The sequence below is a fragment of the Scyliorhinus canicula genome, chromosome 2 (assembly GCF_902713615.1).
Source record: "Scyliorhinus canicula chromosome 2, sScyCan1.1, whole genome shotgun sequence".
In the NCBI taxonomy this organism is placed as follows: Eukaryota; Metazoa; Chordata; class Chondrichthyes; order Carcharhiniformes; family Scyliorhinidae; genus Scyliorhinus; species Scyliorhinus canicula.
Window position 1 is genome coordinate 123,353,704 of NC_052147.1, and position 15,327 is coordinate 123,369,030.

Sequence of the window (15,327 nt, forward strand, 5' to 3'; positions counted from 1 at the left end):
TTTGCACGTGGACCCAGAAGCCCTTCTGAAATTTTGTAAGGCCAGGCTGGTACCTTTTGCATTAAGGAAGAAAGTAGATGACGAAATAGAAAGGTTACGGCACGACGGCATTATCAGACCAGTACAATTCTCGGAATGGGGAGTGCCGGTGGTACCAATTTTGAAGCCAGACGGCTCGATACGTCTCTGTGGAGATTTCAAACAGACAGTAAACAAATACAAACTGCTGGACAAATACCCAATCCCGAAAATAGACCAGGGGCTGGTTTAGCTCACAGGGGCTGGTTTAGCTCACAGGGCTAATCGCTGGCTTTTAAAGCAGACCAAGCAGGCCAGCAGCACGGTTCGATTCCCGTACCAGCCTCCCCGGACAGGCGCCGGAATGTGGCGACTAGGGGCTTTTCACAGTAACTTCATTGAAGCCTACTCGTGACAATAAGCGATTTTCATTTTAATTTTCATTATATGCCAAATTGGCAGGTGGGCTTTTGTTCACGAAACTAGGCATGAGCCACGCCTACCTGCAGTTAAAACTGGACAAGGGCTCCCAGAAGTTCGCTACGATCAACACCCTGAAGGGCCTTTTTCGTTATACTAGGCTACCTTTTGGAGTGTCATCAGCCTGTGCTATATTCCAGCGTACGCTGGAAAATATTCTGCAGGGACTACCGCAGGTGGCGATTTATTTGGACGATGTCTTAATCACGGGTAGGACAAACAGGGAACACTTAAGGAACCTGGAGGAAGTGCTCAGGCGTTTCGCAAAGGCAGGCGTACGGCTAAAAAGGGAAAAATTTGTTTTTCTGGCCCCACAAGTGACGTACCTGGGATATAAAGTAGACGAGTCAGGCTTACGTCCATTAGAAGACAGAGTAAGGGCAATAAAAGAAGCCCCAGCTCCCACCACCGTCCAGGAGTTACGATCATTTCTAGGGTTGGTAACCTATTATGGAAAATTTATTGAAAATAGGGCGTCCATCCTAGAACCCCTCCACCAACTACTAAAAAAGGGGCAAGAATGGAAATGGTCCACCCGCCAAAACCAAGCATTTAGGGACATTAAGGAACAGCTGTCATCCGAAAATGTCCTAGAGCATTATGACCCAAGGAAGGAGTTGGTGGTCACTTGTGATGCATCCCCCTACGGGGTAGGAGCCGTCTTAGCCCATAGAGGAAGGAATGGGGAAGAACGGCCAATAGCCTATGCTTCGAGGACCTTGGCGATGGCTGAGAGGAAGTACGCCCAAATCGAGAAGGAAGGACTGGCGGTGATATTCGCAGTAAAAAAATTTCACCAGTATCTGTACGGATGGAAATTCACCATAGTGACGGATCATAAGCTGTTATTAGGGTTATTAAAAGAAGACAAGTCAATACCCCCGATTGCATCAGCTAGAATCCAACGCTAGGCGTTGCTACTGGCGGCATATAGATACGTCTGGAGCACAGACCGGGAACGCGGGAAGCACATGCAGATGCTTTGAGCAGACTTCCCCTCCCGGACACTCTGCCACAAATACCAAAAGTAGAGGAGACAGTAATGACTCTAAATTTATTGGACACCCTACCAGTAGACGCACAGCATATTCGGTTGTGGACGCAAAAAGACCCAGTTTTAGCCAAGATGAAGCATTTACTGCTAACAGGGGAACTGGAAAGACCAGTGGAGCCCCAGATGCACCCATACTGGAGCAGAAGGGACCAAATAACCGTAGAAGACTGTATCCTATTATGGGGAGCCCGGGTAATCGTCCCAGCTCAGTGCCATCAGGCAATCTTAGCTGAGTTACATCACGGACACCCAGGGGTATCTAAAATGAAGATGCTAGCTCGAAGCTACGTTTGGTGGCCAGGTTTAGACACAGACATAGCAGCCTTGGTACGTCGGTGCCAGGAGTGCCAACAGGGACAAAGAGTGCCACCAGCGGCGCCATTGCACCCATGGGAATGGCCAGGCAGACCGTGGACCCTGCCTGCATATTGACCACGCCGGCCCTTTCATGGGCTCAATGTTTTTGGTAATAGTGGACGTCCACTCCAAATGGTTGGACGTCCACCGGGTTAACACGGCAAGCACAGCATCGACAATTGAAAAGCTCAGGGCCTCGTTTGCAACACATGGACTGCCGGAGGTATTGGTGTCGAACAACGGAACGGCATTCACAAGTGGGGAATTTGGAAAATTCCTGAAGGAAAACAGAGTCCATCACATCAAAACGGCCCCTTACCATCCAGCGACCAATGGCCTGGCAGAGAGAGCGGTCCAGACACTTAGAGCGGGACTCAAGAAGCAGCCGGCAGCGTCAGTAGACATAAAGCTCTCCCGCTGGCTGTTTGATTACAGGACCGCACCGCATTCCACGATGGGCATACCGCCAGCTGAACTCTTAATGGGAAGGCGGCTGCGAACGAGGCTGAGTCTCCTTTTCCCACATTTAACGGGGAAAGTGGAGAAACACAGGAGGCCCAACGCAGGGGGCATGATAATAGTCGGCAGCAGAGGACATTTCCAGGTGGGGGCACCGGTTTGGGTCAAGAATTATGGGAATGGACCAACGTGGGTCAAAGGCAAGGTAGAGTCCCAAACAGGGCCCATATCCTATGAGGTTTCAATAGGAGGTAAGGAGCTGAAGAAACACCTAGACCAAATAAGGGCAGCGGAACCACACCTGGAGGCAGGCGAAGCAGGGCCGCCTCAATCTGGGATATCCCAGACGGAAAGGATACTCACACACCAGCCCCGAGCAATTTCTCCAGACCCCGTCATCCAGTCATCAGAGTCGGAGATGGACACACTCGATGAGGCCGCCGCGACACCTCTCCTCGAGGAGGAGGAAGAACAACTTCCAAGGAGGTCGTCAAGGAAAGGACGGGCACCTATAAGGTACACCCTGCCCACTTCGGAGAACGACCCGGCGGACGACACAGAGGTGACAGACCCAGACATGAGGAGCAGGAAGAAGCTCAGAGGAATGCCAGCTGGCAGGAATTCCTCGGACCTTGGGGGGGGAGGGGTGTAATGAACTCCAATTGGCTTTATTGGTTGGCCAATTGGAGTATGAGCTCTCTCAATGATAGCTCATGAGGGGGCCCATATAATCACCTGTGTAGGCTTTGTGAGTCAGTCTTAATTTGACTGGACTGCTAGCAGCACCGTTTGTAGCTGCTCCTGTGATATAGTTATTGTAAATAAATATTGGTGTGGTGACGGAACTCCTGCCTCCCATGGATTACTACACATTGTATTCAATTGTTGAAACTTATCACCTACAATTTGGGGTCAACTGCAAACAGAACAAGCTTTATTTTTACTCAATGTTCAACTCCTTTTTCTATGCACTGTAAACAGCAATGGCCCCAGTATTGGTGGCACTTTCTGATCATCTTGGACACATGATAAGGATCTACATAGGAATAGCAGGCGGTTCAGACAGGAGTACATGTGTTCTGTGTTAACAGACACAGAATTAGGTTTTGAAGAGATACGTATAAATAGAGAAACTGATTTCCAAAGTAACGGATTAAATGATGCAAACAGTGCAATCATTCTCATAATGTGGGTTTTCAACATTCCACATTGAATTAATTTTAAAATAGTCTCTTCATTTTCATCAAATAAACAACAAAAGAAAAAACAAACAAAACAAATACATCAACAATCCCCCCACAAAATCAGCACACCCCGTTCACTATACAGACCAAAACATCCACCCATATAGGTAAAAAACAAAAATTAGCAGCCAGTCAGTAAACAGTGTAATCAACGACAATAATAACCACAATCTCCACACCCTCCCTCCCCTAATGTTCGATGGCAACCAGTTCCCGGAAGTGCATAATATACATGAAATGTAGAACCCTTCCTTTATGGCATTAAGGGTAAAGTAGTAGCATGGATAGAGGATTGGTTAATTAATAGAAAGCAAAGAGTTGGGATTAATGGGTGTTTCTCTGGTTGGCAATCAGTAGCTAGTGGTGTCCCTCAGGGATCTGTGTTGGGCCCATAATTGTTCACAATTTACATAGATGATTTGGAGTTGGGGACCGAGGGCAATGTGTCCAAGTTTGCAGATGACACTAAGATGAGTGGCAAAGCGAAAAGTGCAGGATACTGGAAGTCTGCAGAGGGATTTGGATAGGTTAGGTGAATGGGCTAGGGTCTGGCAGATGGAATACAATGTTGACAAATGTGAGGTTATCCATTTTGGTAGGAATAACAGCAAACTGGATTATTATTTAAACGATAAAATATTAAAGCATGCCGCTGTTCAGAGAGACTTGGGTGTGCTAGTGCATGAGTCACAGAAGGTTGGTTTACAAGTGCAACAGGTGATTAAGAAGGCAAATGGAATTTTGTCCTTCATTGCTAGAGGGATGGAGTTTAAGACTAGGGAGGTTATGTTGCAATTGTATAAGGTGTTAGTGCGGCCACACCTGGAGTATTGTGTTCAGTTTTGGTCTCCTTACTTGAGAAAGGACGTACTGGCGCTGGAGGGTGTGCAGAGGAGATTCACTAGGTTAATCCCAGAGCTGAAGGGGTTGGATTATGAGGAGAGGTTGAGTAGACTGGGACTGTACTCGTTGGAATTTAGAAGGATGAGGGGGGATCTTATAGAAACATATAAAATTATGAAGGGAATAGATAGGATAGATGCGGGCAGGTTGTTTCCACTGGCGGGTGACAGCAGAACTAGGGGACATAGCCTCAAAATAAGGGGAAGTAGATTTAGGACTGAGTTTAGGAGGAACTTCTTCACCCAAAGGGTTGTGAATCTATGGAATTCCTTGCCCAGTGAAGCAGTTGAGGCTCCTTCATTACATGTTTTTAAGGTAAAGATAGATAGTTTTTTGAAGAATAAAGGGATTAAGGGTTATGGTGTTCAGGCCGGAAAGTTGAGCTGAGTCCACAAAAGATCAGCCATGATCTCATTGAATGGCGGAGCAGGCTCGAGGGGCCAGATGGCCTACTCCTGCTCCTAGTTCTTATGTTCTTATGTTCTTTATCCCCCTCGGCTCAAATCTCACCTTCTCGAGAGTCAGAAATTCAAACAGATCCCCCCGCCAAGCCGAAGCACAGGGTGGAGAAGCTGACCTCCACCCCAACAGGTCCCGCCTCTGGGCAATCAGTGAGGCGAAGGCTAAAATATCCGTCCCCGCATCCGCCTGCAGCTCGGGCCCATCCGACACACTGAAAATGGCTGCTAGGGGCTCTGGTTCCAAGTTCACATGCATTACCCCCGAGGTGACACTGAAAACCCCCCTCCAATACATCTCCTGCTTCGGACAGGACCACAACATATGTACTTGGTTAGCGGCGCCCCTCCCACAATGCTCACATATGTCCTCCACTCCTATTCAACATTGAATTAATGTTATTAGAATGTCACTCATAGCTTTATGGTAGAATTGTCACCACATAGTCAGTAGACTGTGGCTTCAAATCCCATTCCAGGAACTTGGGCACACAGTCTAAGCTGGCACTTCAGTACAGTACTGTGGAAGTACTGCATTGCCAGCACTGCAATCTTTTGGATGCGATTTTAAAGGTCTGGCCTCAACAGTATTTTAATATAGAACAGGAGAGATATCCCTGACCTGGCCCATATAGCAACCACAATCTAAAATCAGATTATCTGGGCCATTATCACATTCTGGTACCTTACTTGATGTAAATTGGCTTCTGCATATCATCATATTAAAGCTGTGACTACACATTAAAAATGCTTCACTGGCTGTAAGGCAACTTGTGGCTTCCTGAGGTGCTATGTAAAGGCAATTTTTTTTTCTATAGTCTGATTGGTTGAACTCCGATACCAATAACCATTGTTGCAGCTACTTACCAACAAGAGTTAGGAGCTATCTTCACTGAATTTGGTGACCTCACTCTCTTGTGTAATCCCTGAGCCTGTTTAGATGTGCAACCAGAGTAATGAATAATTATGAAATAGGCTGACTCCAGAACACTATGCTAATAGTACATTACCATTCTGACAAGATTTGTATCAATTTTTTACTATTTAGAACAAACTGGCGTAATCAGCCTGATCCTCTTTACTCTCATTGGTCTCCAGTTAAACTCTGACTCAGATCTACAATACTTTCTCGTTGTCTGAATTAATAACAATCTTTGTATAGTTCATTAACTAATTATTGTGCCCAAGGTCCTGGTTGGACATCTATTGCACACTTTCACAGATTCCTAATATGTCCCTGGTAAATTGAAATCTCCAAATGACTGCATGTTTCTAAAAACACTTGCTGGCCTAAATCTCCGGTCGTTGGGATTCTCTTTTCCCGCCGGCAGCATGCTCCCACCTATGGATTTCCGGGCAGCATGGGGTGGTTTCAATGGGAAATCCCACTGACAAGAGGCAGGAGTAAAGAATCCCGCAGCCAGCAAATAGCACATGGCCGAGAAACACAAGGCTGGGGGACCAAAGAATCCAGCCCCCGATATCTGCCTACAAAGTTTTTGGTCCATTTCCTCCTCACCTGGCATCCAATAACCAATATGCTTAGCTAATTTCCTCCTTCACATCCCTGTCCACTGGATTTCCACATACGAACTAGATAATCCACTTCATGATATATAAGAAGCAAAACTGCCTTTTCTATCTTTACAAAGCCTAGATCAAACCTTCCTCACTAGCCGGTGTTAACATATTTCAGTCATAAGACTTATTTGTAATTTCAAGCATTAGTTTGATCGCTCTCTTGCTCTCTTGTAGATTTATTTATCATGTCAGCATTTGGTCACGTCTTGACAGTCTACACATTTATCTGCCAAAATCTTTTTTCTGTTGTTGCCTGTTCATTAAATCAATAATGCAATCGTGTTTTTATTTTATAAATGTAACACATCTATCTGCGAGCAATAACATGGCATTTAAAAGCTTCATCGAAAATTGGCATTATTGCTTCTTGCAGTTTTCAACTGATTTGTGTCCATTTATTTGTGTGTTTGCTGCTTTATAGTACAGTGCAAAGGAGGTTTGCTCATCTGGAAGCTCACATACTTCTACTGACTCGAAACATAGCTCGTTTGGCTGATGAGGTTGGCTCCCAGATGTCCTTGCTACAGAAAATACATTCATTGCAACAGGAAGTACAGAAGACACAGCATGTTCACAACAAAGCGGTGGGTATCTTTTCATTCCCCAGATGCTAGAAAAGAGTTTAAAAATAATTTAAACTTAATGTAGGTAGTTTCTGAGATGTTTAGGAGAATTGGGACAATTACAAAGGGGTAATACCCATATTTCCACATGTTGGGGGGAAGAATGAGTCTGAGCTCACTACAGTTTTATTTCCAATCCTGCCATGCTAAGACATAGGGTGCGATTCCGCATACTCTGAAGAGTCCAAAAATGCAATTTGTGCCGATGACATTTTCCATCGCAATGTTCCCGGGCCCTCCCGATGACACGATCAGGTTCTTACCCAGGAAGCATGAGCACAAGACATTAGTAAGACCACACATGGAATACTGTGTTCAGTTCTGGTCATCCTATTATAGGAAGGATATTGTTAAACTAGAAAGAGTGCGGAAGGGATTTACGAGGATGCTACCAGGACTTGATGGTCTGAGTTATAAGGAGTGGCTGCAGAGGCTGGGACTCTTTTCCCTGGAGCGTAGGTGGCTTCAGGGGTGATCTTGTAGAGGTCTATAAAATAATGAGGAGCATAGATAAGATAGACAGTCGACGTATTTTCCCAAAGGTAGAGGAGTTTAGGTAGAGGCACAGGTTTAAGGTGAGAGGAGAGAGATACAAGAGAGACCAGAGGGGAAATGTCTTCACACAGAGGGTGGTGAGCAGCTGGAATGAGCTGCCAGAAGCAGTGGTAGAGGCGGGTACAATTTTGACCTTTAAAAAGCAGTTAGACAGTTACATGTGCAGGGTGGGTATAGAGGGATATGGGCCAATGCGGGAAAGTAGGACTGACTTAGTGATAGAAACTGGACGGCATGGACCAGCTGGGCCGAAGGGCCTGTTTCCATGCTGTAAACATCTATGACTATGACTCTATAACCTAATTTAATTTGCATCAAATTGAATCAAGTTTAATATCATTATCGAGTTACAGTCAATTCTTCTGACCTCACTGAATCTTCCTGTCCACCATTGGGCGAAATTCACTATTGTTTCTTGAAAATGAGAACAAATCATGATGATCATGCTGGACAGCATGGTGGCACAACGGTTAGCATTGCTGCCTCCCTGTGCCGAGGTCCCAGGTTCGATCCCAGCTCTGGGTCACTGTCTGACTGGAGTTTGCACATTCTCCCCGTGTTTGCGTGGGTTTCACCCCCACAACCCAAAGATGTGCAGGGTGGGTGGATTGGCCATGCTAAATTGTCCATTAATTTTTAAAAAATGAATTGGGTACACTAAACTTAAAAACATTTTTAAAAAAAAGATCATGCTGGGGGTATGAGATGCCTGGCGGCACCCGGGTTGAGGGCTGAGGCTGGGCAGTGCTACCCTGGTAGTGCCCCAAGAACTGCCACCTGGGGCTCTGAGAGGGGGAAAACCCTTCTCCTTTAGGGCGGAGGGGGGGCTATGTGGGGGGTGGGGGAGAGTGGTGTGTGCCGGAAAATGCATTGGGGGTGGTGGGAGAGGGGGGAGAATGCCTCCTGATAATTCTGTAGTGGAGGAGTCGACCCAAAACTTGTTTGGGTGGGGGGGGGGGGGCTGGGCAGCATACTTTTAGCACCGATTGGGGCGCCCTTTAAAGATCACTGTGTAATTGGGCTTTCCGGCTCTGAGACCCTGCCATGGCCACGGCGCGAAATATGCCCACCAATTCTTTTCTGACAAAGTGTCAGAAGATCTGGACAGGAAACCTGGCTGTGTTTCTGGGGAGAAAATCATTAGGTTTTCCAGTCAGAATCTGACACTTTGTCATTTGGTTTTGGAAAACTTTGCCTACAAACACTTCCAATTCCCCCGATATATACACATTTTTATACAATGAAGCCCTAATACATTATAGAACTACCAAACTCAAGGAAAAGCAGTAACACATTGTTCATCAGTAAATTAATAAAAGAGGTATGTGGCCCCTTTTAAGGGGACAGTCTTTGCAGCCCATGAGACCGCCTCAGAACGATTTGCATGGGAGCATGCTAACCCCGACCAATAGAGAGAGCAGATACCTGGCTGAAAGTAAAATCACGTTAGACAAAGCGATCAATTAGTTCAGGTGACAAGGTGCGCTGACAGAGGCACATCAGAGTCCAAAGTGTGCTAGAAGGAGAAGTGAATCAGCTGTGGGCAGTATGTCCATGAGGCGCACGGCGAGATCAACAGGCACAGTAGAGAACCAGATATGGTCTTGGGGACTGGATCGAAGTCAGAGGGCCGGGTAAAGAATGGGGCGTCAGCCCAGGACGGAGATGGATTGCTATCGATGCGGGAGGTCCACCCCCAGGAAGCTTATCATTATTGCAAGCTTGTCTGTTTTCATTGCAATTGAACAGGCAGTATCCAGGCACATTGTCACGTGAGGTAGAGAGCGCCAATGGAAAAAGCAAACAGCAGCAGTAACCAGGCACACCACTGACCCAAGTGGACAAGAGCTCTGAGGAGTGCCACAAAATGTTTCGTCCAAATATCATCAAAGTAAAAAAGACAGCCCCAATTAAAATAATTCTGTAAGTGGCTCGATGACTCTTGGAGATGGAGGTTGATACCCGGTTATGGGGGAACAGATGTTTGATTTCATTCGAGAAGGGACGCACACCCTAAATTTGGGTCACACGACGGCCAAGCGTCAACTGTTGTGTTTGGTGTTCAACGTCTAGCAAGGAATCTACCAAATGACTTGTGACTTGTCCAAACCAGTATCTTTATTAAATCACATATGGTAAGATAGTAATCTGATACAGAGCAAGTTATCATGGAGTTTCTTTGTACTCCCATGGAACTACCCCTAGTGTCCTCATGCATGTCTTATAACCATCTGCTGATCACCGGATGTGCCCCCACTTATATCTGAGTCCCTTGTCACATGGCCACGGTCTTGAGAGCGCATGGTGACTCTGAACCGCCACCTGCTGGTTGGAGGTCACACCACCAGCCATCTACAATATTGCTTACAGACATATCACCACATCCTCCTTCCTCAGAAAACATTGATGTTTGTTTACAACCATTATTACTATTTTAACTTTATACATTTTTGATATGTTTAAACAATGTGAACAGGTTTAACTAGGGTGTCCATAAACATGATGTGCCTGGTCACTGTCCATCTCTTTCACCCAGGTCATTGTGCCTCCCTCATGGGATCACCCCTGTGATCATCTGGGCTGTTATCAGCCTTTTCGAAGACTGGTTTAAGTGCTGGCCTCTTATTTAATCTCGTCTTTACTCTGTGCCTTTGGAAGGCATGCATCTGTGATTGCCACACGTGTGCATTACCAGCTTCTTTCTTTTCCTCTTCTTGCCACGACGCTGTTTGCTGCTTCTCTGTGTGTTTGTTGTTTCTTTTGTCTCTGGTCTGTCAGTCATGACCTCATCTTCACCTTTTTTACCCTTTGCCAGCGGGATGAGCTCGCTCTCCCAGTCTTCTCCTCTTCTTCTTGCTCTGACAATGGGTTTGTGAAGTGTTTTGTGTTTATGTTGAGGCTTGGCAGCCCTTGGTGTGGTGCTGGTCTGCACCCTCTGCTCGGAGGTCTGTGGAGTCTCAGGTGGATCCTGAGGTGCCGATGCGCCCACACTGGGTTGTATGACCCCAGCCACTTCTGCGGCCTCAATGAGATGTTGGAGTGCCTTGTTTTCTGATGCCTGGGTGGAGGTTACATCTATGGCAATAAGCCCTTCTTGGCTGGCTGGAGCATTGCTCAATGGCTCCTCTTCACTCAAAATAACTATGCTAACACTCTCCGGTCGTGATGATGCAGGCTTTGGGTCATTGTGGTCTTGATTGAAAATATATGAGTGATCCATTGAGCTGCATAGTGAGATTGTCATCAGCTTCTCTGCTGTTTCACTCTTGGAGTTGTCAATCTCTTCAACATCAACGTTGCTATCATCGTATTCATCATCGATGTCTTCCCTCTCATCCTCCATATCTTCAAGGATCTCTGCTGTTTCACTCTCAGAACCGTCAATCTGGCTATTATGGCAGGTTCATTCCAAACCTGGCCATGACATTGACGCCATTACACCAGTTGCTAAGGATACACCAACGTTGGCATTGAAGGAGCAGCAAGAGGAAACTTTCTGCCTGGTAAAACAAATTCTGCAATAAACCTCTTAGTTCATTTTGACCCAGGAAAGCCAATTGCTCTCATATGCGATGTACCTGCATATGGGAAACGGGCAGTTCTGTCCCATAAGATGAAAGACAGATCAGAATGGATCTTTGCCTTTGCTTCAAGGACTCTCTCGGAAACTGAGCGAAATTATGCCTAAATCAAAAAGGAGGGAATTGCCATCATTATGATATTAAACAGTTTCACTAATATGTTTACGGACGTCGGTTCATCATATTAACTGACCATAAGCCGCTATTGGGTCTTTTGAAAGAGGACAAGCCGATATCCCCAATTGCCTCTGCCAGGGTGCAACATTGGGCCCTTGCTGTTTGCGGCCTACAACTATACCTTTCAACACAGGTCTGACACCCTGATCTCCAAGTTGGATGCATCAAGTCAACTCCCCTTCCCAAAGAACATGATGCCACTGCCAGTACCCCAGAAATCATCTTGGCACTGAACTCCTTGGTCACCTTGTCGTTCAGACACAGGTGAAATTAGACCCAGTGAGATCCAGTATTATCCAAGGCGGAACAGATGATACAAACATGTTGGCACCATGAGACGCCTGAACAGTTGAGGCCCTACTTAACCCCCAGGATTGAATTAACCTGTGAGATGGAGTAATACTTTGAGGCTCTTAAGCCGTCGTTCTGCCCCCCCAGTGAGGGAACCCCTCTGACAAGAATTACACAATGCCCATCCGGCCAATGAAAATGCAGGCTCTCAGTTATATCTGGTGGCCCGAAATCAATAAAACTATTGAGGAAGTGATACGGCAATGCTTTCCCTGCCAGACTGAATGATCATTACCCCGTTGGTCAATCTCCACCGTTGGGAGTGGCCTGGTCGCCATGGACCAGAATATACGTCGACTATGGATGTCCTTTCTTGGGCAGAATGTTCCTTGTTTTGGTAGACACTCATTCCAAATGACTATCCATACAAGAGATAGGATCTACAACCTCGGCGGCGACTGTAGACGCCTTACACTGGGTATTTGCCATACATGGCCAACAGAAACCATTGTGACTGATAATGGCACCCCTTTTACTGGGGGCGATTTCCAACTGTTCAGCCAAATGGAATTCGGCATACCAGATCAGTTTCATATCACCTTGCATCCAATGGATTGATGGAAAGGGCCGTACAGTCTTTAAAAAATGCTATGACGAAGCAATCAGATTGGCCGTTGTGCCATCAGTTGACCAACTTCCTGTTGTCCTACAACACAATACCCACAACACAACAGATCTGAATTGTGGGCCATTGCCTTAAGAATTTATCTGGAATTGAGATTTCCAAATTTAGTGGGGAGGGTGGAGGCACGTCAGGCCTCCCAGTAAAATAAACCTGCTTCATAAAAGGGTGGCAGATCATTCCAGCCGGGTGACCTGGTTCAAATTTGAAATTTTGCCTCGGGGGGCCCAATCTGGTTAGTCAGTTGACTCGTACCTCAATCTGGACCCGTATTGTAGGCGGTAAATGTCACCAATGGGATGGTGCGTAAGCATGTCGACCACGTGAGGAGCCAGGGGCGGTAACCCCCATTCCAGAACAGATGTCTCCAACCAGTGTCACCGGTGCTCCTGTGGCTATTACAGAGGGAGACAGCCGGGAATTTCAGAGTCAGCCCCGCCAGCAGCCCGCAAGGGAGCTGGCGAGACGAGCAGCCCTACAGAAGAGATGAAGTCCCCTGAACCATCATCTTCTGCAGACAAAAAGTTTTATTTTTTTATCCACATTGTGAGTCGATAACTGTTGAACCTGTATTTATATTATATGTTCTAATATAATTCCTGATTACTTTCAATTATTTCCATAAAGTGATTTTAAACTTTTGATCGAGAAAGGAAGATTTTTAGAAGTTGCTTTTATCCCCAGTTTCGATAGAACTGCATTCCTATAATATTTATTTTTGTACAATTATACGGGGAAACAATACAACAGCCTCACAATACTGTTGTGTTTTGTGAGACTATTGTATTGTTTCCCCATATGATTGCAGAGGTCTTCTGGAGTTAGTAGCTTCATCATGTTATCAATCACATGCACCTCACAGGCTAATTAGACATAGCAAATTATTTCCACACAAACACATATGATTGTCTATTTGTTACAACAAAGCTGAGATTCTCCCTATTCTATTCTTACATTAATTTCCCAGTCTACTTTGATGTCATATTTTTGGGAACATTTCCATTTTGGTTCTGTGAGCTGAACTTGAGTGAACCTTTACAACCACATTGTGGTGGAGCTGAAGAACGCGGCGAGTTGTTTAAAAAGTCCATTGACTTCAGCTAGACAGGAAGATTCCACCGGTGGAGTGGTTGTTAAGTTCCGCCCATTGTATCTACTATATCTACTACAATCTTTAGTATTTTACCTTAAGCAATAACAAAACGCAGCGATCAAATAGAGAACCTTTGTTACTTTTTACTGGCTTACTGGAACATATCACGTGTTGTCCTTATCTTCGGTGGGTGGACTGGTCAAATGTGGATTCACTGGACAATTTATTTAACATGGAGTGCAAGAACCTAAATTTATTCCTAGAATGTAGCTTCCCTGTTGTCAACATTGCCAAATCCCTGAGTAAATGGCTCATTTATGTGACTTCTACAAAGTCAGCTAGCTGAAGTTTTCTGAAGGATGGTTGGCTGCAGATTGATCAGCAAAATCAGATAGGATTTGGAACCTCAACTATGTCATAAATATGACAAAAAGCCAATGGCCATGCTCTATTCACAGGCCTGAAGCCCTTTCTTCACCCATAGTTAGCTATATGTAAATGATTGACTTTCTCAGAAGAGCTAAACCTTTGCCAGAATTGGAGCTGCCTTTGAAGATATGTACAGCCAAACTCTTACCTCAGCTGCCACTGATACTCAATTACTTTGGACATTTGTCTCCCAGTATAGAGATATCTGTGATAACTGGAAAGGCATCAAATATACTTTAAAACAAGTACAACCCAATGCATCGGCACTTGTCAATATTCTAATCTTAAAACCATCTTTTATTTCAACAGGAACCTCAATACACAATACAACACTCATTCCGATCAGGCAATCTGTCCGAGTTCTACACTGAATATATAACAAACCAGCTGATTGTAATGTATGAACCTCGGCTATTTGACGCTCACATTCCAATACTAGTAATAAAAGGATTAAAATGAATAATCTAATACAAACCAAATATATCAGCATCACATTTCATTTTTTCCCTCGTGATCTGTTCCTATTCCGTTCTCCTTGTCGATGAATTAAATGTCTCCCACCCAATTTGCCAATGACTAGATCCTTTTTGTCACTGAATTTAGTCTCAGCCGAAGCCTTGGATCCAGTCTCCTTCCCCAGGTGCCCCACCAACCCCTCAACAAACCTTTACATTTCTCGATTTCCCTCACCCTCAACAATAGCTTTGATTCGAGTGTTATCCATTGAATGTACTTTGGAAACAATTATGGATATATCCTGAATTACATTCAATGGAAAATTCCAAAAATGATTTTATTTAACAAAGCGATGAACTTTGTATATGATGCAACACCTCCTGTGGAGTATTCTGCAGTGTGCACTGTGTATAGTTGGACATTCAAATAATGTTGTTGGAATAATCTTATGCTATTAATATCAGTGAAGAATATTTAATATGTGCTCTTTATTGGCAGGTTGGGCTCTCTGACAAATTATCTATCAGACAGAATTCGTCCGAGCTTTCACAGTAAGTTCATGTTAGGAGCACATGTATTTTTAAATGATGGTGTAATCAGAAATAAGTGACAGAAAATAATAATAATAATAATCGCTTATTGTCACAAGTAGGCTTCAATGAAGTTACTGTGAAAAGCACATAGTCGCTGGTACGGGAATTGAACCCGCGCTGCTGGCATGGTTTTGCATTACAAGCCAGCTGTTTAGCCCACTGTGCTAAACCGGCTCCTGGTTCAAGAAAGCAAGAAAGTGTGAATTAGCAAACCTGTATTTATATAGGGTCTTGCATGACTTCAGGACATCCTAAAGCGCTTTACAGCCAATTAAGGACTTTTGAAGTGTAAT

The 15,327-nt window shown here is 45.0% G+C and overlaps 1 protein-coding gene across 6 annotated transcripts in view; it reads left to right on the forward strand.

Moving 5' to 3' along the window:
* Positions 1-15,327, forward strand: part of LOC119957921 — a 200,775-nt gene that overhangs the window by 118,932 nt on the left and 66,516 nt on the right. For 5 of the 6 annotated variants that reach the window (XM_038786166.1, XM_038786122.1, XM_038786140.1 and 2 more), the window contains 2 exons: positions 6,976-7,138; positions 14,940-14,992. In XM_038786166.1, the coding sequence (XP_038642094.1) occupies positions 6,976-7,138; positions 14,940-14,992 (216 nt within the window). Of the gene's footprint in view, positions 1-6,975; positions 7,139-14,294; positions 14,384-14,939; positions 14,993-15,327 lie in introns of all 6 variants that reach the window. The other variant, XM_038786149.1, reaches the window with a different exon arrangement.